Consider the following 24,285-nt stretch of genomic DNA (forward strand, 5'->3'; position numbering starts at 1 on the left):
TATAATATAATATAATATAATATAATATAATATAATATATTCGTTTCTGCAGTAGTCACTAAATTGCCTATACTACTGACTTGAACAAAAGGGGTGGTGGTGATAATTTGCTTGTCTTTAACAAAAAGATGTGAATAGCACAACAAACTCCTCTTACATGTTGACTTACCATTTCCAAATACTACTTACTGAGAAACTAAGGGGGTAGTGATTGAACGTTTCATCAGCACTGGAAGCGATAAGAGCTCACTTAGTTGTACAGCTGTTTCATCTGTTGCTGACTGGATTGATGGATCCACGGGGAAAGTGTAGGATCTGGGGATCATGTGATGTAACAGATGGGAAACTGGAAGCTCTGCTGCAATGCAGATACAAGATTTTTTTAAGGCTAAATGTTATTATTTTTAAACACTATCAAAAGGTAAAATATAATGAATCGAATAACCAATTAGTAACAACCTGTAGTTGCAATCTACACCTACTTAGTAAATACATAGCAAACCATAGAACAATGGAAGTACTTATAAAATGTTGTTCAAAAAGTTGAAAAGTGAATGGAATCTCAAATGCCAAGGAGTAGAGCAGCTTTTTTTTAATTCGTTCAATTGTGTCCGATTCTCGGAGACTGCCTGGACAAGTCCCTGCAGTTTTTAAAAGCCAGCTGGGTAACCTTGGGCCAGTCACTCTCTCAGCCCTAGGAAGGAGGCAATGGCAAACCACTTCTGAAAAACCTTGCCAAGAAAACTGCAAGGACTTGTCCAGGCAGTTTAAAGTTCAAAAAAGAGCTGTTTAGGGTAATTCAAGATTATTAACTATGGGAAGAAAAAAGGGGTGCACAAACATAATTTAGCATATTGCCACTAATAAAGAAAACAGCATTACCTAAATACATGTATAACTTTGCCTAGGAATTCTGGTAACAATTTCTAGTGCCTGAACTATGAAACTCAAACGAGCCCATGAAGCTACAAGAGTAATGGAAAGAGAAGTATTTTTATTTAGAGTTCAAAATTACTGAGAAAAATAATTAAATCCCAGAGAGATGGTAAAGATGACAACTTGTGATTTTCCATACGTTGTTGGATATCTTAGTATGAGACAGTCAGACAGTCAGACAGGGATGTTCTAAACCAAATTTTCAAGGACTGTCCCATTTCTCTTTTGGACCATTCCTGGAAGTTAAACCTAAAACCAGAAGCAGTTTATAATATTTCAGGCAAAATTTGGGGCTGGACCGTGTCTGGAGCACTACACACAGCTTCCAGAGTGGAGAATCAGCTTCCAGGAAACCATCCAGAACAGCCACCTTTCTCATAACATTCAGTTCTGCGCATCCTTAGTCAGAGATTATGAGAGTTGTATGACTTCTCATTTTGCAGGCCCTAAAACACTTACTGAAGTTTTGTGTATTGTGGTGAGAGTTCCCCAATTAAGAGTTCCCCATGTTAAATCTCCACAAGGCTTATTACTGGGCCTCTCTTTTCTCACAGCCTGTAGCATTTTAAAAAATTCAGCCCCCCATTCCCGGCTAAAAAATTTAGCAGTCACTGATGTAGAACATCTAAAGAATCATAAACTCCCCACCCTTGAACTGTCGAGTTTTAGGTTAGCAACAATCTGAATTATCTTCTTTGAAAGATTAGATCATATCAAGTAGTATCAAGCATATCTCAGAATCAGACTACTCACACATAAATTCATATTGGTCCTGATATTTCTCCAGGCAATATTGATCAGATAAGGCCTGCATGTAATCTTCTTCTTTCTTCCATATGGCAACACCGGTGTCTCCTCCTTCCTGGTTTTCAGACGGGATGACTTCAGAGACAGAGATTTGTTGAGTCACGAGACTCAATGAGGTTGATTTTTCAGGTTCTTCTATCTGATGAAGAGGAAACTTTGGTATTATATTGTTCCTTCTATCAATACATTTCTATGATATCATTCATTTTTCTAAATTCTAGAAAGTTCAAATCTACATAAAAATATAGTGGAATAAAAACAAAAATGCAGAAATCTCCCCAGTTTCCATGATGCAAAAAGTTAGTCTGTTCCCATATAAACCAGCAATTAATTTCAAGCACTAACATCACTAATAAGGTCTCAGGCTATTTATTTGAATCATTCCTTACAATCGCTAACTCCCGTAGCTGGTTGTCAAGTTAGAAAATCCAGTTTTAATGCTACAAGAGACAGTGGAAAATAATTAATATCCTCACCTCCCTCTTTCCTTCTGTTTGTCAACTGCTCCTTGTGGAGATATCAGACTCCACATCTACACACTTATGCTGGCTTTGCTAAGCAGATCCAGCTCAGTGTAGTAACTCATGTCAAGCAGCAATAGTCAGAATACTATTACTAAGTAGTGACTCTATAATTGTTACCTTGCTGGCTGAGCCTTGAACACCTTTGCCAAAGTGGTTATTGGAAAAACACACACTATGCCTATCCTTTGAAACAGTACAAAGTGATGTATGATTCATATACTGATTTCTCACCAGGAAATGCTGAAGATCTTCAATATCATCTCTCATGACCACTACATCTGCCCCTATGAAAGAAGAAAAAATGTTATGTGGGGGACAGAAGAAATATATAAAATTCATATACATAAATTGAATGTTTTTTCTTTTGTATTTAGTTAATATTTTTTTATATTTTAGGCATATACAACTTCACTTCCCCCAATAATCAAAGAGAAGAAACACCAGAATAAATATATTTCTGGAGCAATATGAAATTGTTTTTCTGTTTCATAAATAGATTTCTGCTATGCTATTCATCTTCCATTTATTTTTATTTAAGGAAGGCATTCTTAAGACCTATTTTAAGTATCAATTCAGACCAGTTTTAATTATTTTAATGTAATCGATAAATCTTTTATTTTGCTACAGTAATTTCCCCAAACAAGTGACCTCCTGACATTTTGTACTACAGCTCCCATCATCAGTTATAAAAGATGATGGGGATTGTAGCCCAGCACATCTAAAGAGCAACAAGTAGAGTACTAGAGAACTCAGATGATTTCCACCTAGCTGTTTCATCTATCTGAATTTAACAAATTTATTTAGAAGCTGTAACACTATATATTTGTGTATGTCACTCACCCTGTTCCTCTTCATCCAAGCTTTCTTTCTGCTTTTTATCCAAGTTAACCAACACAAGGTCAGATGATCTTGTTTCATGTTCTTTCTCTTTCACATCAGAGTATCCTCCATTGTATAGAAATGTCTGTACTGTACAACTTGATGCAGCACCAGAACCTGCTTTAAGATGAGGTATTGGATCACTGTCAGTTGAAGGAGTCCATTCCCCCAGTTGAATACTTGATTGTGACACATGACCAAAGGAGCTCCATCGAGGCTTTGAACTCTCAGAATCAGAAACCAGCTCTCCAATTTTAATGTGTGACTCAGAGACATGCCCATGAATATTCCATCGAGGTCGAGAAGATACAGCTTCAGAAACATTTTCCCCAATACAGATATTGGCGTCCAATGTGTCCCTATGAGTGTTCCATCGAGTTCTCGTGGTTTCTAGCTTTGGCACATATTCACCAATCTTTATATTGGCATCTGAAGCATGACCATGAATATTCCACCGGGGTCTCAAGAGCTCTACCTCAGAGGCATACTCTCCAATAGGAATATGACCTACAGAAACATGCCCATGGATATTCCAGCGAGGCCGGTGAGGCCGTTCCTCAGAAGCATATTCTCCGACCTTGATGTGTGCATCTGAGGAATGCCCATGTGGATTTGAATGTGGTTGGGAGAGTTCAGTATGAGGTGTGTAGCCCCCTATTTTAATGTTTGCATCAGATATGTGGCCATGAATGTTCCACCGAGGTCTCCTGCTTTCAACACTGAAAACATTTTCACCAACCTGAATATGGCTTTGTGAAACTGAAGGCCTGAGAACAGTATTAAAGTCATATTCATTATGCACAGAAGCTTGGAAAATTGTTTCTCCTTCTGTAGCCTCTTTTGGCACAGAATTTCTTTCCTTTCTTTGATCACTTACGGAAAGATCTGAATCGATATTTTCCAAAGCTTTATCCAACAGGTTTGTCTCCTGCATTGTTTGGACAGAAAGTATTTCTTCCTGAGGTTTTGGCAAAAAATCTTCAAAATTCAGACCAAGCTCAGACACACCCTTTGAAAGAGTTGCCATCTGCTCACTACAGGCAGTTTGAGAAGCAATTTCTGCTTCCTCAGACTCAGAACAGTCACTAGGCTGTATATTTGGGGCCTGTGTTAATTCCAATGATTGAACATTTGAAATGTAATTTGCCAGTTCAGATTTTGTATCTCTGCCCATGTCCACAATGTTTGGATAGTCAGGATCTACAGAAGTTACCTTAAGTGCAAAAGTTGAAAATAATCACAACAATATATATGTAATTCAGTTACATAGCTGACTTATCTTCAACCCATTTCGTTCACTTGTAGCTTCTGAAATTACTATATACAATTTTATTCTACTATTTTATTTACTAGTTCTTCTTACTGTCTTCACTGAGTTTCTCTAAGGCCTCAACTGCTATTTCATTTACCATGGAAATCATTTGGTGCTTGCTTATGCCAAACGTATAAGCACTATTCAAAGGGCACATTCATCTTTAAACCAATAATCAATTTAATGCTAGGCCACATACATGAAAAAAGTCCCAGGTTCCAGTTTAAAACATCAATCAGGAGGGCTGCTGCAAATCTGAACAGAATAAACCTGGCTAGAAGGAGAAATGGTCTGAAGTAAGATAATTCCCTGAATTCATTTTTAAATTGCACCAGCCATGATTGGCCAACATGCTTAAAAAAAAATAAACATAGCTTTCATGAATTCCAGGAAATGGTGTAGATACATGACATTCTATTACACACTTTATATTCACATAGCACATGAAACAATCCTAATTGTTAGAGCTAGAACAAAGCATTGAAATGGGCACATTGTAATATGCACTGGTATAACAACGTATCATCCTGAAAGCATTATGTTTTTCTATACCAAACTAATCTAAAATTTGTAGTATTAAAAATTTATCCCATTTTGGTTCTTTTGAACGCTTCCTTTGAACAGGAAAAGTTATAAAGGCTTTTTAATAACACAGAGCAAAGTGAATGCACTTTTATAATTGTAAAGATTGCTACTTTGCTTTCATGTAGCTGGTCTATGATAAAATGTCTCTTTCTACTAATAGCTTTTAAATTCTGGCCCCAAGCAATATTTTATTTATTTATCACATTTATATATGTAAGAAGTACAAACCTGAAGATTAGCATCTCTCCCTTGCCCTACTGCCAGAGTAACCTGTTGACTTTGATGTTCTGGAATTATATTTAATTTTTTTCTGTACTTTCCACCAGGAAGTTTTTCAAGCATGTCCTAATCATAAAATAGAAATATTAACGTTTTAAGTAAGACCAATGTGCTTTTAAGAAAAGAAAAGAAAAAAGAAGAGAACCAAAGAGAAGAGACTATCAGTACCTCAATATTTTTTTGATCTTTCAACAGAAAATTGAGACGGGCTGTTTCCAGTTTATGCCTCTGAATTTTCCATAAAGCTTTTTTTTCCCGACGAGCTGCATCTTCAGACAGCTTAGTATAATGGTCAATTAATTCTTGTCTAAATGAAAGGAAAGGAAAAAAAATAACACTGACATTTTTCATACAATACCAAAACAGAGCAAAACTAACCAAGTTGATTAATACAAACTGCATTACTTCCAAACTAAATGCAGCCCAAAAGGTCAAAATCAATGAGCAAGAAAGATGCTCATGGAATTCAATTTAATGAAGTTACCTGTAATATAATTACAATGATCAAAGCTTACAAAACAATTAATTACTGAGAAAAGACTAGTCTAACTATATGCCAATTTACAGAATGAAAAACATAAATGCAATCTGTTGCTGTGTCTCCAGAGGAAACAATGTATCCTCCTGTGCAACCAGATGACAAGATTAATATTACTTTATCACAATTCTACACTATAAGGAAAAAACACCTTTCAATTGTGTGCTTTTGTGACTGCCTGTGGTGAGTACACTGCGTTCTTGTAATTACTTACTCTGATTAGCAGTATATGCACAATCCATTAGATTGGCTGAATTCATGTCTGCATTTGACAACTCCACAGAGAACAATATTGCATACCAGGACCATGCAATGCTTCAGATTTGATTTGGAAGAGATGCTTCAGAACATGCTAGAGCAGGAATGCAGCTTCTCTCTACCAACTCATTAAAGCAACTACTTCCTTTTCCAGGAACCAGCTGTGCCTGCTTTAATGAGCTGCAGAGAGGTGCTGCATTTGTGCTTCTGCATACTGTATTCCAAAGCATCTTTTTTAATCATATCCAAAGCTAGCGCATACATGGTTTAGAGACTTTTAGCATTAGCATAAAAACTAAGCATTCTTACCAATACTAAGCTTAGTAGTCTGCTTTTGATCATCAAAAAATTTGAACATGAAATACTATGATTTGTTTACCTTGCCCTTTTCTCTAAATCTTCTTCTAAAGCTTTCAGTCTCTTCTCCCGCTCTCTGAGTTCCCGAGCATAACTAAAATCATCATCCATTTCTTCCTGTTTCAGAGCACGTCGACGCTACCAAAATATTCAGAAAGATTTTCAGAATAATTTTCCTGTATAAACTGAGCTGTATATTTTTTTCAGGCAAATTCAATATAAATATAAACTTTGCTATGAGCAGAAAATGTGCATTTCACATGAATAAAACATACCTCTTGATCTTTTGCAAATTGTTCTTTCAACTTCTGAAACTGCTCACGTTTTTTTGCATCCAGTGCCATTTTTTCTGATATCTGTTCATCTAAAAATAAAGTTAAAATGCATAATTTTATATAAGAAGAAAAAACAACATGGAAAAAACTCATTTAGACTGCAAAGACAGATATAAGTTACCAGTAATGGCTTTGAGAGCTTTGCTAGCTGTTTCTCGAGCATGAACAATTAACTCCTGTTTCTCAATTTCCATGCGCAAAACCTAGATGAAAATCCACAAGATTTATTGTAATTTCCAAATGTTATACCACAAAAGGATATTTATATTAAATAGACTGGAAAATCTGAAATCCAAAACGTAATTACTCAGAAACCAAAATCTTGCCTACGAACACTCCCTTCTGAAATTGTTAAATGTATTTACCTTTTCTTCCTTGCTGATGGCACTATAACGAGCAATTCTTTCCATTCGACCTACATAGACTGCACAATCTTTCTCAATCTCTTTTAGCTCATCAAGGGAGAAAGTTACAGAAATCCGAGGAACAGGAATATCAGACCAACATATGTAGTGCTGCAAAAATAAGATTAAAATCAAATTTGAAAATTATAAACCTACTTTTCATAAACTACCTACATTGCTTAAAGGCCACAATCTTATACTTTCTGAATTTGGAGGGCTTTATTCCTACTGCAGCCTTAGACTTTTAGTAATAGTGTTTATATTACAAAGGAGGTAAGAAAAATAACCAGAAGTAAGAGCTCTTCTATGATATTCTGTCCATTTGTTCTTATAAATAGTTTTTAGGGCCCTGCAAATGAAAAAAGCTTTGGGGTTTCATGGAAATCACGAGACACAGCAGAAAAGGAGACAGGACAGTGAATCCCTAAAACACAGAGACGATGCAACTGGGCCCTGTAAGATGACAAACAGTACAGACATGCTAGCTGATAATTCATTATTATAAGAGCATGAAACAAAAGAATCCTGACTGGATCCTTTGGTTCTTAGTCCGCCGGCAGCAAAGATAAAGGACAAGACAGAACATCTTCCAAGACTTATCAAGTGCAAGGCGAATTATAACCTCTTCCTGATACATATGGGAATAAATAATGCAAAAACCAGCCACAACCATATCTCCACAAACTTTGAAAATGACTGTTCATGCAAAATGGTGTAAATGGGAGATATTTAGTTTCTGGGACTGCAGTCTGTTATATAGATGATGGACTGTTGGCACCTAATGGTTGCTAGGTTCCAGCTAATAATATAAGCAAGTCTCTTAGAGAATTTCAGTATTGCAGAAAAACAATGGCTCTCCTCCATGGATTCAGAGAATGAATATCATACTTGATGTTAGAGACTGCCAGCATAAGCAGTCTCTAGAATTATATAAATAACCCTAGAGTTAGGATTTCAAATATAGTTATAAACAAAATAATCAGTTATCTTCTAATACTTACCCTGGGACAACACAACTTCAGTAAGTTTATGGTTTTCCCACAAATATATACATCATTAGCAATATGTTTCAAGAATACAGGAACACAATCTTCTACTTCTTTAGAAATCAAAACATATCCATGGGTCCAGTAATGCTTGTCTAAGTATCGAAAAAGTAAGACATATCAAAAGGAGTTTTAAAATTTATCATTTTGGCACAGTTTTAAAGCAATAGAATAAAATAAAATGCAATAAGAGCACAAATATTATCTATTTGTTGTTTATAAGCCAGGCAATTTCCTTTGAATGGTATTAGTATTGCAAATATTTTTCATACATGTTACACTCATTATGTTTTGTATCTTTGTCAGTCGGACCTACCTGACAAAAATAATAGTTGTTGGGGAGAACAATGAGAGGAGGAGCCTTACGTGGGTCGCTTGGAGTGCCTGAACAAAAGGCAGGATATAAATCTAACGAATTAGATTTCAAAGAAAGCTTACCTCTAAAGCCAAGATAGTCTTCATTCACCTGAATCATGAATTCACCATACACATCTCTGAATACACCACTATACACCCAGTCATGGATAAACCTAAAACATGAAACATTAAACACCCTTTTTTAAAAAGATATTCTACAATGCCTGTTTTATGTAAGATCAATCTGACATCACATCAGAATATTACTAAGATGGTTCAATTACAATAACTGGGAAAACCTGTGTGCCCCACTTTCAGAAATGGCCCCCAAACTGATGCCTCAACTGAGTACTATAAGAAATTCATTTCATCATTTTTGCCATATCACTATGGCAATGCACAGCTCCTACCTTGTGTATGGCTCACAGCTTGTTTTCAATAGCGACAGAAGAACTGGGTAATGTTCACTGCTGCAGTTATTAAGAGTCTCTTGGTACAGATAAGAAAGAAGTTTAACTCCCTGAAATACATACAAGCAAGTTTGTACAAAAATCATAAAACTCATACATATTTTTCAGTTCAGAATCATTTACCGAGCTTTATCCAAGAATTTTATTTTCACTAGTAGGTGTCTGTTGACAGCTGCTTTCTTGCTTAGGTAAAGGCTGGTTTAGCTGGTTACTTACTCGGCCTCCCAATAGATGAGGAAATAAAGAATAGTATTTTATGCTCAGTTATACTCTTTCAAATACTGATGAATAAAGAGATAAAAGTTGAATAGTATAGAAGTCACTTATACAAAAGCATTTAAAATGCATGGTCCCTAAGTATATTGAGACCACGTGTTTATTTCAACCAAGCCATACATAAAAACATACACATTTTTTTGCTGTGATTTAGGAAGAGAAACAAAACCATATACTCACAGTTGGAAAGGAAGCACTGGTGCCTCCGCCAGCTCCCACAGCAGTTGCTCCAATGCCACAGAGTTCAGCTAAATACCTTAACAAAAAGACAAACCAGTTACACTTACATAACCTTTTATAGAGCATAAAAACTGTCTAAGGAAGTTCACAGACAAAATAAGCTCCTATCTATACCCTTATGCTTGGCCCAGCAAATGATAATTAGTAGTCTAGCATCCTTAATGGAGCTTCTATATAGTTATTACGGCAAAAAACTGATGAAAGATCTTGCCTTTTTGAATCTAACCCAAGGATTCTCAAACAACATATGTTAAAAAGTATAACTAAACTTTCAAGAAGACTAGAAAAGATAATATAAATATAGCTTTTCAATTAAATTCAATTTAAATTAACATTTTAAGTTACCTCATATAGTTAAATTAATATTTTAATGTACCTCATATCTCCAAAGACCACAATCAAGAAAAACAATTCATAGCAAATTATATCTAATTATGTTAATTATATATTATATAGATATAGATGCAATATATACAATATATTATATAGATACAATATATATTACTATATAATAAAATATATTTTAATTCTTTGGGGGCAACGGTAGTCTATTAATAATATCTTGGTGTGCCACATTGTCTTGCCTACCCTAAGTCTGAGCCTGGAAAGCTAGGCAGGGCCAGATTTCCTTAGTACTTGGGTAGGAGATCACAAGGAATCCAGTGGCCCTAGGCTAGTCTGGGGAGTTGAAGAGATCTCAGAAGAAAGGTAAACCATTCTACCTAGTTCCAAGAAAACAACATCAATGCGTCCACTGATGTGACATTACTTTCATAAATAAGTTTATCTGCATCACACTGAGCCAGCGGCCTTTTTATGGAGCTTTATTAGAAACAAGGGGTCAGTTTCTACATTTTTCATTCCCTAATGCTCTTCTAACTTAAGTGCTGTAGATTCTTTTACAGGAAACGTATCTTATTAGTCACAATAAATTATATGTTTAATTTAGGAACACAGTGTCACAGGTGACCCATTAAAAATGATTTATGCTCGTTTCTATGAACAGGAGGTATAAAGATCCCATGATTAATTCAACCCTGAATTAAGCTAAGGTAGTTCAGTATTCAGTCAATCATTTATTTTAGTTACAGACCTACAGTAACAGTACAGAACATACAAATTCTAAATCTAGCTTTCTAGACTTGTTTTAGCAGCTATAACTAAATTACAGCAAGCTGCTAAAATAAAGGCAGCATCTTTCGTTCTACTATCTTTGGGACACAGTTGATAAGTCCTTAATCTTCCCTTTCTGTTCCATTACATTAATCCTGTAATGTTACCTTAGCTGACGTCCTAGTTTTTGGAAAAGAAAGCTGATTGTTAGGAGAGTTAAAGTCGGGGGAGTGGACAAAACACATGCTCGGTAGTACTGTAGGTATTTCCTCAGTCCACTTGTGAATGCCTAGCAACAGCAAAGAGAAAGTTTTTTTTTAATTAACAAGTATTGTAGATAACATATCTCATAATTTGCTAAACTGGAAAATGGGTTAGGATGCATTAATCTTTTTTAGAAGATAAGGGTCCTTTGCACAGCATATGCACACACTACAGCTACTTATCCACCAACCTCTTGAAATATAAAACCATTAGTAGTACACATACGCTGCATGAGTAGTACACATATTCTATTTGTATATCACGCTAAGTTATGGCTTGCTTAATAACGGTTGAAAAATGAGCCACAATTGGGTCACTGCCAATTCCGAAGGCATAAACCATGATGGCTACATTATGTGAGTCAAAACCAAATAAATAATATGACTTAGCTAACAAATCTCACTTTAATCTATACCCCCTTACAAAGATAAAGCAGCAGGCAGTGAGAAAGATTTCTACCCAAGATATTGAAAAATATATCCTGTGCTAGTATTCTTCACATACCTACTACTTGGTGGGATGTGGGCAACAGTATGTTGAATTGTAAGGCTTTTGTCACTGCCCAGAGACACTCTGTAGTGAGATGGGCAGTGACAAATTTAAAATATAAACAAACAACAAACTCCAGCCTTGGAGACCCTAGAATGCATAGAATAGCATAAGCATGAATGGAGTGGAACTGGGCTTTAGTTATACTTGTGACATACCAACCAAAATGTGCCAGAATTGACCATGACTAGCCTTATTTTTTATGTTTAGTTATGGAATGTTTGGCACAAATATGGATTTGAAGGTTGGTTGCTGAATATGTCAAGAACAGCATATAATAGAAGGCATTTGTGAGAATAAATGGAATGCTTAACAAATGGTACAACACTTGAGCAGGGAATAAGAGAAAGACACACGATGCTCCCTTGGCTATTTCATGCCTTTATGTGTAGATGTATAAGGAATATTTGTGTCAATGATTAGGTGTTTGGATCAAAGACATGAATCTGCATGTATTTCCATATGCAGAGACAAGGCTGCACTGTGTGGTTGCTTGAGAACAGTAATTACAGGTGAAACTCGAAAAATTAGAATATCGTGCAAATGTTCATTTATGTCAGTATGGCAACTCAAAAGGTGAAACCAATATATGAGATAGACGCATTACATGCAAAGCAAGATATGTCAAGCCTTACTTTGGTATAATTGTGATGATTATGGCGTACAGCTTATGAAAACCCCAAATTCACAATCTCAGAAAATTAGAATAGTGTGAAAAGGTTCGATATTCTAGGCTCAAAGTGTCCCACTCTAATCAGCTAATGAATCCATAACACCCGCAAAGGGTTCCTGAGCCTTTAAATGGTCTCTCAGGCTGGTTCAGTAGGAATCACAATCATGGGAAAGACTGCTGACCTGACAGTTGTGCAGAAAACCATCATTGACACCCTCCATAAAGAGGGAAAGCCCCAAAAGATAATTGCAAAAGAAGTTGGATGTTCCCAAAGTGCTGTATCAAAGCACATCAATAGAAGGTTATGTGGAAGGGAAAAGTGTGGAAGAAAAAGGTGCCCAAGCAGCAGGGATGACCACAGCCTGGAGAGGATTGTCAGGAAAAGGCCATTCAAAAGTGTTGGGGACTTTCACAAGGAGTGGACTGAGGCTGGAGTTAGTGCATCAAGAGCCACCACACACAGACGGATCCTGGACATGGGCTTCAAATGTCATATTCCTCTTGTCAAGCCGCTCCTGAACAACAAACAATGTCAGAAGCGTCTTACCTGGGCTACAGAAAAAAAGAACTGGTCTGTTGCCCAGTGGTCCAAAGTCCTCTTTTCTGATGAGAGCAATTTTTGCATGTCATTTGGGAACCAAGGACCCAGAGTCTGGAGGAAGAATGGAGAGGCACACAATGCACGATGCTTGAAGTCCAGTGTGAAGTTTCCACAGTCTGTGTTGATTTGGGGAGCCATGTCATCTGCTGGTGTTGGTCCACTGTGCTTCATTAAGTCCAAGGTCAACGCAGCCGTCTACCAGGAGATTTTGGAGCACTTCATGCTTCCTTCCGCAGACGAGCTTCATGGGGATGCTGACTTTATTTTCCAGCAGGACGTGGCACCTGCCCACACTGCCAAAAGTACCAAAACCTGGCTCAATGACCATGGGATTACTGTGCTTGATTGGCCAGCAAACTCGCCTGACCTGAACCCCATAGAGAATCTATGGGGCACTGCCAAGACAAAGATGAGGGACATGAGACTGAACAATGCAGCGGAGCTGAAGGCCGCTATTGAAGCATCCTGGTCTTCCATAACACCTCAGCAGTGCCACAGGCTGATAGCATCCATGCCACGCCGCATTGCGGGAGTCATTGCTGCAAAAGGGGCCCAAACCAAGTACTGAGTACATATGCATGCCTATACTTTGCAGAGGTCCGATATTGTTCTATTTCCAATCCTTGTGTTATTGATGTCATGTAATATTATAATTTTCTGAGATTGTGAATTTGGGGTTTTCATAAGCTGTATGCCATAATCATCACAATTATACCAAAGTAAGGCTTGACATATCTCGCTTTGCATGTAATGCGTCTATCTCATATATTGGTTTCACCTTTTGAGTTGCCATACTGACATAAATGAACATTTGCACGATATTCTAATTTTTCGAGTTTCACCTGTATCTGCAATATAGGAAATCAAAGGCCAAGATAGTTGTGTTTGACAGGGAGACTGAACAATTGCACGTTATATATAAACAGTGAAAAACTAAGTAAATAAATTGGTGTAACTTGGTAGAATCTCATCTTTTATGAAAGATGGGAAAATTAATAGGGAAATTTTAAGCATGCAAATGTTGGAAGAAAGGTATAGATACACAGTTTATGCAAGGAATGGGTCTTTGTTATAAAAACTTGAAGACACAACTTATAGGAGTGTGCTTCTGCCTACTTTGGTATATGAACGCAAAAGATGGCTACGTTAAGTAAAATATAAAAGCTGAATGTAGTGGAAAGGGAATACTTGAGAAGTATATGCAGTAAAATAAGAAGAGATGGAAGTCAAGAATGAATGGGTTACACATGAACATAAACTGAATATAGAAGTGTAATCTATACAATAGATGTGGTTTGATCACACAGAGAGAATGAATGAGAGTCAAACTGCAAAACAAATATATGAAGAATGGACTGAAAAGAAGGGGAAGATGAAGAAAGTTGTGGTCAAGTGAAACTGATGAGATCTTCAAAAAAGAGAGATTTAAAAGACAAAAGGCAGTGTATAAATGTGCTAAAAACGATAGTTTGCAGAGACAGAAGGTCTGTAAAGACAGAAACAACAGGGTTGGTATAAGCTAGATTTAGCTATATTTCTATTGTTTTGTTTCTTTTGCTTAATAATTCTTCTTGCTGCACATGACGCTGCTTAGCCCAAAAAGGAATAGTGTGATGGGTATGTATGCATGATGTATCTCTACCTACTCCAACAGTAATGCTCAGAAAGTATTCTCCTGCCATCCAAGTTCAAGCAATTTAATTTAATTTCATTGGTGTTCTTTTCATACACATTGAATCCACTTGATTTCTAAGGTTCAAGAAATGCAAAGATATTTGCTTACCTCATTCACCATCACAAAAAAATCAGTTAAACAGACCCCTCTCCTGAGAGGCAGAAATGGAGTTGTGGTCCCAAATCCCAACACTGAATGTAGTAGATCTCACTGGCTTACATATAAGCATTTATATATGGCTTTCAGGCAGTTGGGTAACACATTTTGTTCAAACAATAGCGACTATAGGTTTATTTTTTCCCCACCTCTCAAAAAACCCATTTATTTATTTAATTTATTTACATAGTTTTTAAATCCCACCCAAAATACATGAACTCTGGGTGCTTGCAAAGATTATACCATAAAATTGCCATTTAAAAGAACACAATAAAAACCATAATTAAAAGAGCACAGGCTTAAAGGAAGAGCAAGATCTTTATCACTTTTCTCAATACTAAAAATGTGGGGGCCACCCAGAGCTCAGGCGATATTGTGTTACTGAGGGATAGAGCTGCCAAAGAGAAGTCCTGTTTCTGGGTTCCCATCCCTCTAACATCCCAAAGGAAAGGGACCGAGAGCATCTCTTCCTAAGCTAGTCACACAGGGTGGACACATTCTATTCAGAGAGGATAGTGCCTAAGATAACTTAGCCTCATGCCTTATAGGGTTTTGGGTTTTTTTAAAGTCAAATTCAATATACTGAGGATCTCTAAGGATAATGGTAACCAAGATTCATTGTACACATCTTTTTTGGAATTTTCTGAGTTTAGGGTGATAGGCACCAAAGTGTAGATTAGTTTTTTTCCCCCCCAGACATTGCACCTTGCACTGTAGCAGGACTACCTCAGTGAAATGGTTCAGAAGTGCAGATTGCCTTGGTATATTCATAGCACTATTACAGTCCAGGTTCTGGTGCAAGTTGTCTGTTAGGGTGATCAACACATCTTCTGTCTCATATCCAGGGCTGAATCCCAAGTCAAATATAACATTTAGGTTGGAACTGGTGATGAACAGAGTTCTGCTTGCCCTCAGCCCCTCTCTCTCCCTGCCTGTTGTGAAAAAGTGTTTTGTAGAACTGGAGATCTAAGTGAAAAGCATAAGAGAAAGAGCAAAAGGCCATGTTTTCTTCCAAAAAGGAGGACACACCAGATCTTGCAGGACTATAATAGTCTTGTATAATAGAGTTACGTTGTGTGAGATGGGCGGCTATATAAATATGATAGATAGATAGACAGACAGACAGACAGACAACTGCATACTCAACCAAATTAATGATAAAAATGCAGGTACATTACCTGAAACACAAGTCCTTTTTTGTACGATGAGTCCAAGACTGGTTGAACAGAGAAGAGGCTAAGCCGTGTGTAATGAGTTCCATATTCAGCCACTTCTGACAGTAGACAATTCATGCTTTCAGGTGAAGTACCAGATACATATATGCCTTGCTTGACTACAAATATCTGAATTGCCTATAAAGTTGGGGAAAAAAATAGGAAATTACTGAAATGCACAGCACATAATATATTTACTAAACAACTGCATGTGCTCATAAACCCAATTGTGAATACTTAAATAAGTGCTATTTTTAATATAAAAATATTTTTATAAAAAATCCACTGAATAATAGTTTCAAGCAGCTTAAATATTACCTCAACGCTAAGTATTAATTTGGTATTTTAAGAATATATAAGCTTCTAGTAAAATTAAGTGTAATATTTTAAGAAAAATCTATTTAAATTCAACAGGAAAGTTTTACTATCTAGGGTATTGATAATTAATCAGTAAATATATGGCAAATTAATTTTTTTATAACAACAAAAAGTTAATTTTACAGAATACACATTTAATGCCTTGCAGTTAAATCAAAATAATGATCATTATTTGATAATATATTTTTAATCCATTCAAAAATAAAAGGCTCTGGACACTTTATGAAATTACTTAAAATAGTTAAAAACTAGAGCAATTTAAAACATTAGTAAGTAGCAAGTTATAACATAAAAGTAATTAACTTAATAAGTGGGCATTTAAAATCAGCAGCTAATATGTTTTTTTCACAGTACAAGATTGGATACATACATGATTTCAATCTTACAAGGTTTTTGCTCTACTCAGCAGTTTTTTATAAACATGTCTTCAAGAGCATGCAAAATGTAGGAGCAATCCAATGCCCATTTCCATTTATGGAAACATCGTCCCTGAGAAGAACAATTCCCCTTCCACTATATGTCCCCACCAACAACAATCACAATCTATTCCAGTGGGATGGAGGACTCTTTTGAGTCTCTTTAGTTTTTTTGGGGGGGAGGGGGGACATCAGGTATTGCAAGAGAGAGGGAGGAAAATAAGAAAGGTCCATTTTGTGAGCCAGTCTTTGTGCTCACAATGTGGCATTTGTTCCTAAATTAGTGGCATTAAATAATATCCTTGATAGATTTTGCAAAATTGAGAAATGTGCACTTTTCTCAGGCTATTTTGTCCAGCACAATAAAATGTGCACATCTAGATTTTTTTCTATTAAAAACAAAACTATTATACACAGTATGGAAATGTTATACCTGATTAAATGAGAAAGAAGTAGATACAACCCCAATAAGAACATTCAACACATCTTTAACAATTTCTGATTCTTTTACTAGCACACGTTGTGGAAACTGAAATTTGGTACTGCTGAAAAGTTGCAATTCTTGTTCTCGAAGTCTGCAAACTTTGTCAAAGGCTTCTCTTCCAGCTTCTGAAAGATATGGCTCCTCTCTTTTCCCAGGTGGACTGTGTCAGGAAAAAATCACAAAAAATGTTAAAATGAGTCTGAAGTATCTTTTAAAATGAGATCCCAGTTTGTCCCAAAAAAACTATTACTGACAAAATCACATATCTCATATATGATTTTCCTCTTCTGTTTTACCTTTAGTATAGCTAAACTATGAATCATGCACATATCCACCATGTTATAGAGATGTAGATTAGAAGCCAGCTGTCTCCAACTTGCTGGCATCTAAACCTTATGGCCCACAATTGCTTTTGAAATAGCAAAGACCTTTTTATAATTGCTGTATTAAAAATATTTTAAGAAAAAAGAACAAAGAAACTAATTTTAATTTGTTTAGAAAATTACTATTATTTTGTCAACTTGTAGGCTTTTGGGGGGGGTTGAAAGATGACTAATCATATATAAAATAAATAACTTTTAGAGGACTTGGATTCAAATGTTCTGTATATTTATAAGGTATGCATAATTTTCTTCAGAACTGCACTAGTAACCATGATAATCAAACAACTGGTGTTCAGTTTAACAATTCCTCTAGACTTTTTAAAGCCATACTTTTAGAAAATGCCAGATAAGAGACATTATAGTTCTGAATCCTGTTACTGTGCATTCCTTTTCATCTATAATTATGTACCATCCAAAGGAACGTCTAATGTACAGTTTTTGCCAGTTTACCCTTACTACTATAGCCTTCACACTATTTTATGTACAACTCCAAGAATTTCTTGCCCCTTGTCCCCCACCAAGGTGTAAAGAGGAAGGAGGAAGGACTGAACAACTTAGGTACGGATGTGTTATTTGGGATCCAAAGGCTGCCATTTTCCAGTCCTCCTTTCATTGCAAACAAATGGATTCTAGTTGTATATCAGCAAGATAATTCTGGCAATTGAACTGTAGTCTGAAATCTAATGAAAACCTTGGACTGATGCTGTACTAATCATGGCACCTTCCTGCTCAAAGACATCTCATTACAGCAAGCATCTTTTAAAAATGCAAAGCCAAATACTCACAATCCAATTCTTTCCCAGCATCTTCGTTTACTAGGTCCATAAGTAAGTGCTGCCTCCCAGAGATCAATATCTGGTGTCACACTGGGTTCTGATTGAGAGTCTGGAGTGAGATTGGATGCTGACTGGAATCCTTCATCTTCAGAAGGATCAATACTTTGGGGAACCTGCAAACATAAACATACTCACTCATGGTCCCTATATTATTAGTTTTCATTAATAATTCTGCTTTGGGATTGTTATAATAAATGTACGGTTTATAAATTGTTTAAATTAAATTAAATTAAAAATAGTTGTTAGACTATTCTGTTTGTATCCCATTTTCTATAAAAATATCTCACATGAATAACAATATTATAACAGTCAAACAGGAATAAATAATATCAATAAATGAAACCAATAAAACAGCATTTCTTAAAAGGATATTATTTTAGACCCCTAGATTGCTGTGAAATATTGGCTGATGTGTCACAAACATTTTACTGGCCAAGAAACATATGGCAGTGTTGAGACAGGGGAAAGATATACTGATCTTCTTGAGTACGTTTATGTGAAACACATTATACTCCATAATGGCCACATACAGCATCACATCAGAGGGATGCATGAAGGTGCAAATTTCCATTTTTATCTTTGTTTATCCTTCCAATGAGCTAATAATTGTGGAATTGCAGAGGCAGAGTGAATTGTAGGCAGTAGTGCTCCTTATTCAGTGTCATCTGTGTTCTGTGGAGGAAGTATGAATAGATATGACTGGCAACCTACATGTCAGTGAAGAAGATAACCAGGCAGGTTCAACAGAGAGAGGGAGACAGGATGCATAGTGTGACTTGGCAGGGTCAGCTTTTGCAGGGCCAAGGGTATGGTGGGATTTTTAAGAGGAAGCAAATAAGAGGTCTATAGCCAAATCCTGTTCATGCTTTGAATAAGCCTGTCTCAAACCAGTGAAGTTATATCCAACTAAGTGTATCAAACTGAAATTCTTCACTCTGAAGAAGCCAATGAAAATAAGCCCTATCCATTTTAAGTTGGATTAACTCCAGAAGAATATCACTTAAGGGTACAGCTATGCAACCTTTTTTTTAATGCATGCAAAAATCACAGATTGCAATGAATCTTGCTTCTAAGCAATTACAGGATTGCTGCCTTAACAGCTGCAAAGACAGTTAAGAAAGACTTGTGAGGGGCTGAAAAGGAACAAATGGAATGGAGGTCAATCTGCCATCCTCATTTGAGCCCTTCTTCTAGGAAAACCTCATGCCAGGCTCAAAAAGAAATGAGACTTGAGGGATGGCACCAAGGCAACATGGTGATGGGTAAAAGGAGAGGATATGTTAGGAGAAGCAAGTTAAAAAAAAATAGTTATTTCTCCTGCTTTACAATTATTGCTAGTCCATCTACAAAACATGAACTACTTCCTGTTCTGGAAGATTTACTTCAGAGTACCCACAGAATGGCATTAAGACAAATATATATATAAGTCTCTATATATAAATATTATATCTATATAAATAAAATAAAATAAAATAAAATAAAATAAAATAAAAATATTAAGACAAATATTGCCACAGACAAAAAAACAAAACAAAACCCTATACCTTAATGGCAAGTCCAGACAGATCTGCATTGTCAGGCACTGGTGGCAAATCCAACTTGATATCCATATCATATGTACGACTGTGAATGAGAGCACCAAAGAGGGAGACACGAGTTTCTCTCTCATACCTGTCCCCCACTGGACAATTTTGTGAAAACAGTTCCACCATAGGAAGACCTGTACCAGGTGCTGCCTCCATAATTTGCAATGTCTTTTGAATTGTATCATTAAACTGAAGTTCTTCATTTGCAATAAAAGCCTGCATATCTGCTTCAAATATACTAACATCATAATAATCATAACCTTGGTATTTAGTGTTTCTTCCTACATATTTGTTATTCACAAAATAATCTTTTTTGAGGGGTGAACAACGAGGAGGACCAGTTCCTGCAAGCTGTACCAGAAAATCCAAAACAGAAGTAATTTCAATAAATGGTAAGCAAGTAGACCTTTCTAACTCCTCAACAAGCTGCTCCAGCCTGTCTGCTTCTAGGCCCATTCCGGCAACTCTCAAATTGAAAGACAGCATTAAAATTTTGTTTTTCACAGGGAGCCTAGAGAAATTTGATTGAGAAACTTTCTGGGTTTCATCCACGAAAAGATTAGCAAACAAAGTATTATATGCAATCTTTTTGAGACTTTTGCTTGAGATTTTTTTGCTGTTCTTCCCTTTGCTTAAATGGACTTTTTTTGACCCAGATACTATGTGGGCCTCACACAAGTCACCAAATAGCTTTGTAATACTCTCCATGGTCCCATCAGTTATGGATATCCACAATCAACTGAGTATGAATCCAGCACTAATAGACAAGCAACCGTCGATTTCTGTTCCTGAAAAAGTAAAAGAAAGCAAAATCATTAAAATAAACGTTAATGTTGTCTCGACTGATTTCCTCTGCAAGCATCACAAAATTAAAAGCCAAGACTTTGGCCATGTCTCACTCCTAGCAGCAAGTAGCAAGAATGCTGCAAACAGTGAGAACACTCCCATATAGCTCAGGGAACTATTAAGGGTTTTTCAGACAGCCCATCAGAGCAGTAACTTGTTTTAGGTCTTTTAGTCTGCAATCCTGTGTACACCCCATTAAGCAAACATGTACGGTCTCTAATCTGAATCGTCTTTATTTGAGAGTAAAATCTAACTGAACATAGCAAAGATTTGCTTCCCAGTAAACATGCATGGGATTGGCATATGTTGGAAGTTGTTTTATTCAGTCTCACTGTTGTTTCATTTAACTGCATTTATCATACCTTGGCCTTTCAGGGTTATAGATATGAGTCATATCAACCTTACACAGAGCTATCAGAGACTGAAGCTGAGACCACTGCACACAAAGAATGTGTTCTACAAATAGCTATTGCCCTTCCCATGCCAAACATATGTTGTTTTTGTACATTTCTACAAGGCTAATTGATATACAAAAGAGCTCTTGTCAGAACTTGCTATTTTTCAGAAGACCTTAACAATATTTTGTGTGTGTGTATGTGTGCGTGCACACATGCCTGCAAGTCAGTTTTTGATTCCTGGCAACTGCCTGGACTAGTCCCTGCTTATTTTAATTAGGCAATGACATTACTATTTTCTGTAATTCCTGTCAAGCCTCCACCTTATTTACATCTCTTAGCAAAACATTAACTATGAAAGCAATGCAAGAGAAAAAAAGGTGAGTGTGACACTAAAGAATCCTGTGTAAACCAAAAGGCTGCATACCCTAACAAGAAAGAACCAACACTGTATATAGAATCAACTGTCAGACTTACAGCCAACACTGCATAGGGCAGATAGGGTGCCAACTACAGTACACCAAAAAATTAAAGAACACATAACTGCAATGAAGAACCAAGATCAGAAGTACCTAACAGTTACCCATGCCCTCAGAATGATCCACACATTCAACTGGGAAAACACAGAAATAATTGACCATGCAAACAGCAGAAGAACCAGAGAATTCCTGGAAGCCAGGCACTCAAATAAAGAAGCCACCAACAGATAATTATGAATGAAAATGCTAAAGTGTATGACAGATATGAATATCTGAGAGCATGAACCAACGGCATCTATGAAAGTAGAAACCCAAAGGTTGATAATAATTGCATGTTATATTCCACAGAAGAATCAGAGATTTATGCAACGTTATGAATGAATGCAATCCAGAGGAACAATTATTCTGTTAAGAGATATGAATGGATGGGTGGGAAAAAGACAAAGGGATGTCAAAAAAGGGGTTGAGTCATTTCAGAACCTCAAAAATGAGTGAGACAGGTTTGAAAGTTTGGTGAATATCTGCTTAGATAAAGGCCTGTTTATTTCAAATACATGGTTTAAGCATGAATCAATTCTATCACTTGGCAGAGGAATGAATACAAACCTAAAAGAATGATTTGATTGTACAGGATATGATGAAGGCTGAAAGAACAAGTGAAGGATACAAAAATGATGAGAGGTTCTGAATATGGGACAGACTTGACAGTGTCAAGAATTAATCTTGGGGGGAAATGGACATGGAAAAGAAATAAGTGAACAAAACTAGAGTGAAAATAAACCTGCAGGAATAAAAAGTATTAGATGAAAGTTTAATATTCCAGCACAAATGGAAATTAGATGACTTGGTGGAATGATGAAGTGAAAGAAATTGTGGAAAAGAAATAAAAGAACTGCAGCAAAAAATGAAATACATTGTATTAGGATATAGACTGAACCCTGCAAAGAATGTAGTCAAAGAGAGCAAGGAATGGTTAATTTTTTTTAAAAAAGCATAAAAGCCACAGAAGCATTTTTGATGGAAATTAAAAATGTTTTATAAGTGGATGGAGAGGATTAAACATGGAGCCTCCAGCAGTATCAAGGGAATTAAAACTAAAAATGACAAAATGATTTGGGATGAAACTATAGTAGAGGGAATTGCTTGAAGGAATATTTCAGAGATTTGCATAGGAATGATGATACAACCAAGAGTGATACTGAAACAAATGCTCTAAAAGTTAGTGTCCAAATAATGAAAAGGAACTCATAAATATTATAAGAATTTTCACAAATGGAAAGGATACAGGTGCACATGATGAACCTGGAAAATGTTTAATTACAGATGCGGTTTGCTTACAGTGACGTTGTGAATTGTCTGATGCGCTGAAAAGGCTGCATCGGTGCCTGACGTTTGGAAGAAGGAATTAATTTAATAAATGTATACAGCTGCTCTCTCGCAGATCACGGTTCCCCTGTGGAAAGGGAACACTGTAGCGTGGCGACAGGTCGAGCTGCCTAGATAAGTAGGAATGAATAGCAATGCCTCCTCTCCGCCATCAGCACGCCCTATGTTGGCTGGGGATGATGGATATTATAGTTCAATATCCTAGAAACCATCAGGTTGGGAAAGTCGAGTCGAAGACAAAAAACGGGGGAATGATGTGATGACGAAACTCCCAGTTGGCGGACCGGGCCCAGGCCCAGGCCCAGCGAGCGTGACCGTCTGGGCACCGTGCCACTTCTGGTAGATTCATTAACCAACCGCACTGGCCGCCCGACCTGACTGAAAGCTCACACCGGTAAGCAAGTCGGACTTCCCAACTGGGCAACCGCCGGGGAGCCCGCGCTTGGCGAGCCTGGAGCAGCTGACCCGAGAAGGCGCCATTTCCCCCCAAAATAAAACTAACCCCCCCCCCAACACACACACACCCAATATCGCCTGTCAGGGAAGAACGACCTCCCTGAACCAACGCCTAAAATTCAAAGGAAGGTCTAACCTACCGCGGGGAACGGAGAAATCATGAGCAAGTAGGCGGAGCCACCGCAGGAGGGCGGAGTCGGGCAGGCGCAGAATCGCATAGGTGCCACGTGGGAGGAATGGAGGCACGTAATAGGCGGATGGCTGGGCCAGTGGCGTCACTCGGCCAGCGAGAGAGAGGATCCGGAGGAGTCGAACGCCGGCACTGAGAGGCGGAGCGTGAAGGCGGAGGGAGGCGATTGGTGGGCTGGCGTGTGGCGCGCGGAGCCTTTTGGTTTGCATACAAGGCGCGCGCAGGAAGAAGCAACTTAACCTGTGCTGTGGTGTGCTATATTATATTATACTTTTATTCAGCTCCCAGCACATCTGCTAAGTCGTTATAGAAACGGTTTACAAAAATTGAGTATGAGTCCATGTACTGTAATTGCATGAACACATCCATGTAGTGTTCTTGGAAACAATGTAGAAGCTTTCTCTGGGGACGTTTTTAGACTTCGCAGTCCAACCTACAGCTTCTCCAAGTACAACGAGGCTTAACTTTCAATGCAGGTCAACCTACTAAGAAAACAGACTGCTTTTTCCCCACTTATGGCTCCTTGTCCCAACTATTGGTCAGTGATGAAATATTTAAAACTTCATTAACATCCCAAGGATGTTAGTAACCTTATTGAACAA

General features: G+C 37.1%; 1 protein-coding gene across 4 annotated transcripts in view; it reads right to left on the reverse strand.

Annotated features, from left to right (window-relative positions):
• TUBGCP6 (tubulin gamma complex component 6) overlaps positions 1-24,285 on the reverse strand; it is a 32,746-nt gene that overhangs the window by 8,221 nt on the left and 240 nt on the right. For 2 of the 4 annotated variants that reach the window (XM_088141656.1, XM_088141657.1), the window contains exons 2-20: positions 19,890-20,719; positions 18,295-18,458; positions 17,076-17,286; positions 15,813-15,986; positions 10,884-11,005; positions 9,544-9,619; positions 9,028-9,137; positions 8,699-8,790; positions 8,216-8,355; positions 7,176-7,325; positions 6,932-7,013; positions 6,751-6,839; positions 6,498-6,613; positions 5,491-5,629; positions 5,272-5,388; positions 3,108-4,359; positions 2,499-2,551; positions 1,690-1,882; positions 190-358 (exon numbers count right to left, since the gene is read on the reverse strand). In XM_088141656.1, coding sequence (XP_087997782.1) covers positions 190-358; positions 1,690-1,882; positions 2,499-2,551; positions 3,108-4,359; positions 5,272-5,388; positions 5,491-5,629; positions 6,498-6,613; positions 6,751-6,839; positions 6,932-7,013; positions 7,176-7,325; positions 8,216-8,355; positions 8,699-8,790; positions 9,028-9,137; positions 9,544-9,619; positions 10,884-11,005; positions 15,813-15,986; positions 17,076-17,286; positions 18,295-18,458; positions 19,890-20,639 — 4,199 coding nt within the window. In that variant the 5' untranslated portion in view covers positions 20,640-20,719. Of the gene's footprint in view, positions 1-189; positions 359-1,689; positions 1,883-2,498; positions 2,552-3,107; positions 4,360-5,271; positions 5,389-5,490; positions 5,630-6,497; positions 6,614-6,750; positions 6,840-6,931; positions 7,014-7,175; positions 7,326-8,215; positions 8,356-8,698; positions 8,791-9,027; positions 9,138-9,543; positions 9,620-10,883; positions 11,006-15,812; positions 15,987-17,075; positions 17,287-18,294; positions 18,459-19,889; positions 20,720-22,989; positions 23,430-23,633; positions 23,695-24,285 lie in introns of those variants that run through there. The other 2 variants (XM_007441212.3, XM_007441213.3) reach the window with 2 other exon arrangements.

The sequence above is a fragment of the Python bivittatus genome, unplaced genomic scaffold (genome assembly GCF_059951505.1).
Source record: "Python bivittatus isolate LINGU-HERP-01145 unplaced genomic scaffold, Pbiv_v1 ctg000330_np1212, whole genome shotgun sequence".
NCBI classification, from domain to species: domain Eukaryota; kingdom Metazoa; phylum Chordata; class Lepidosauria; order Squamata; family Pythonidae; genus Python; species Python bivittatus.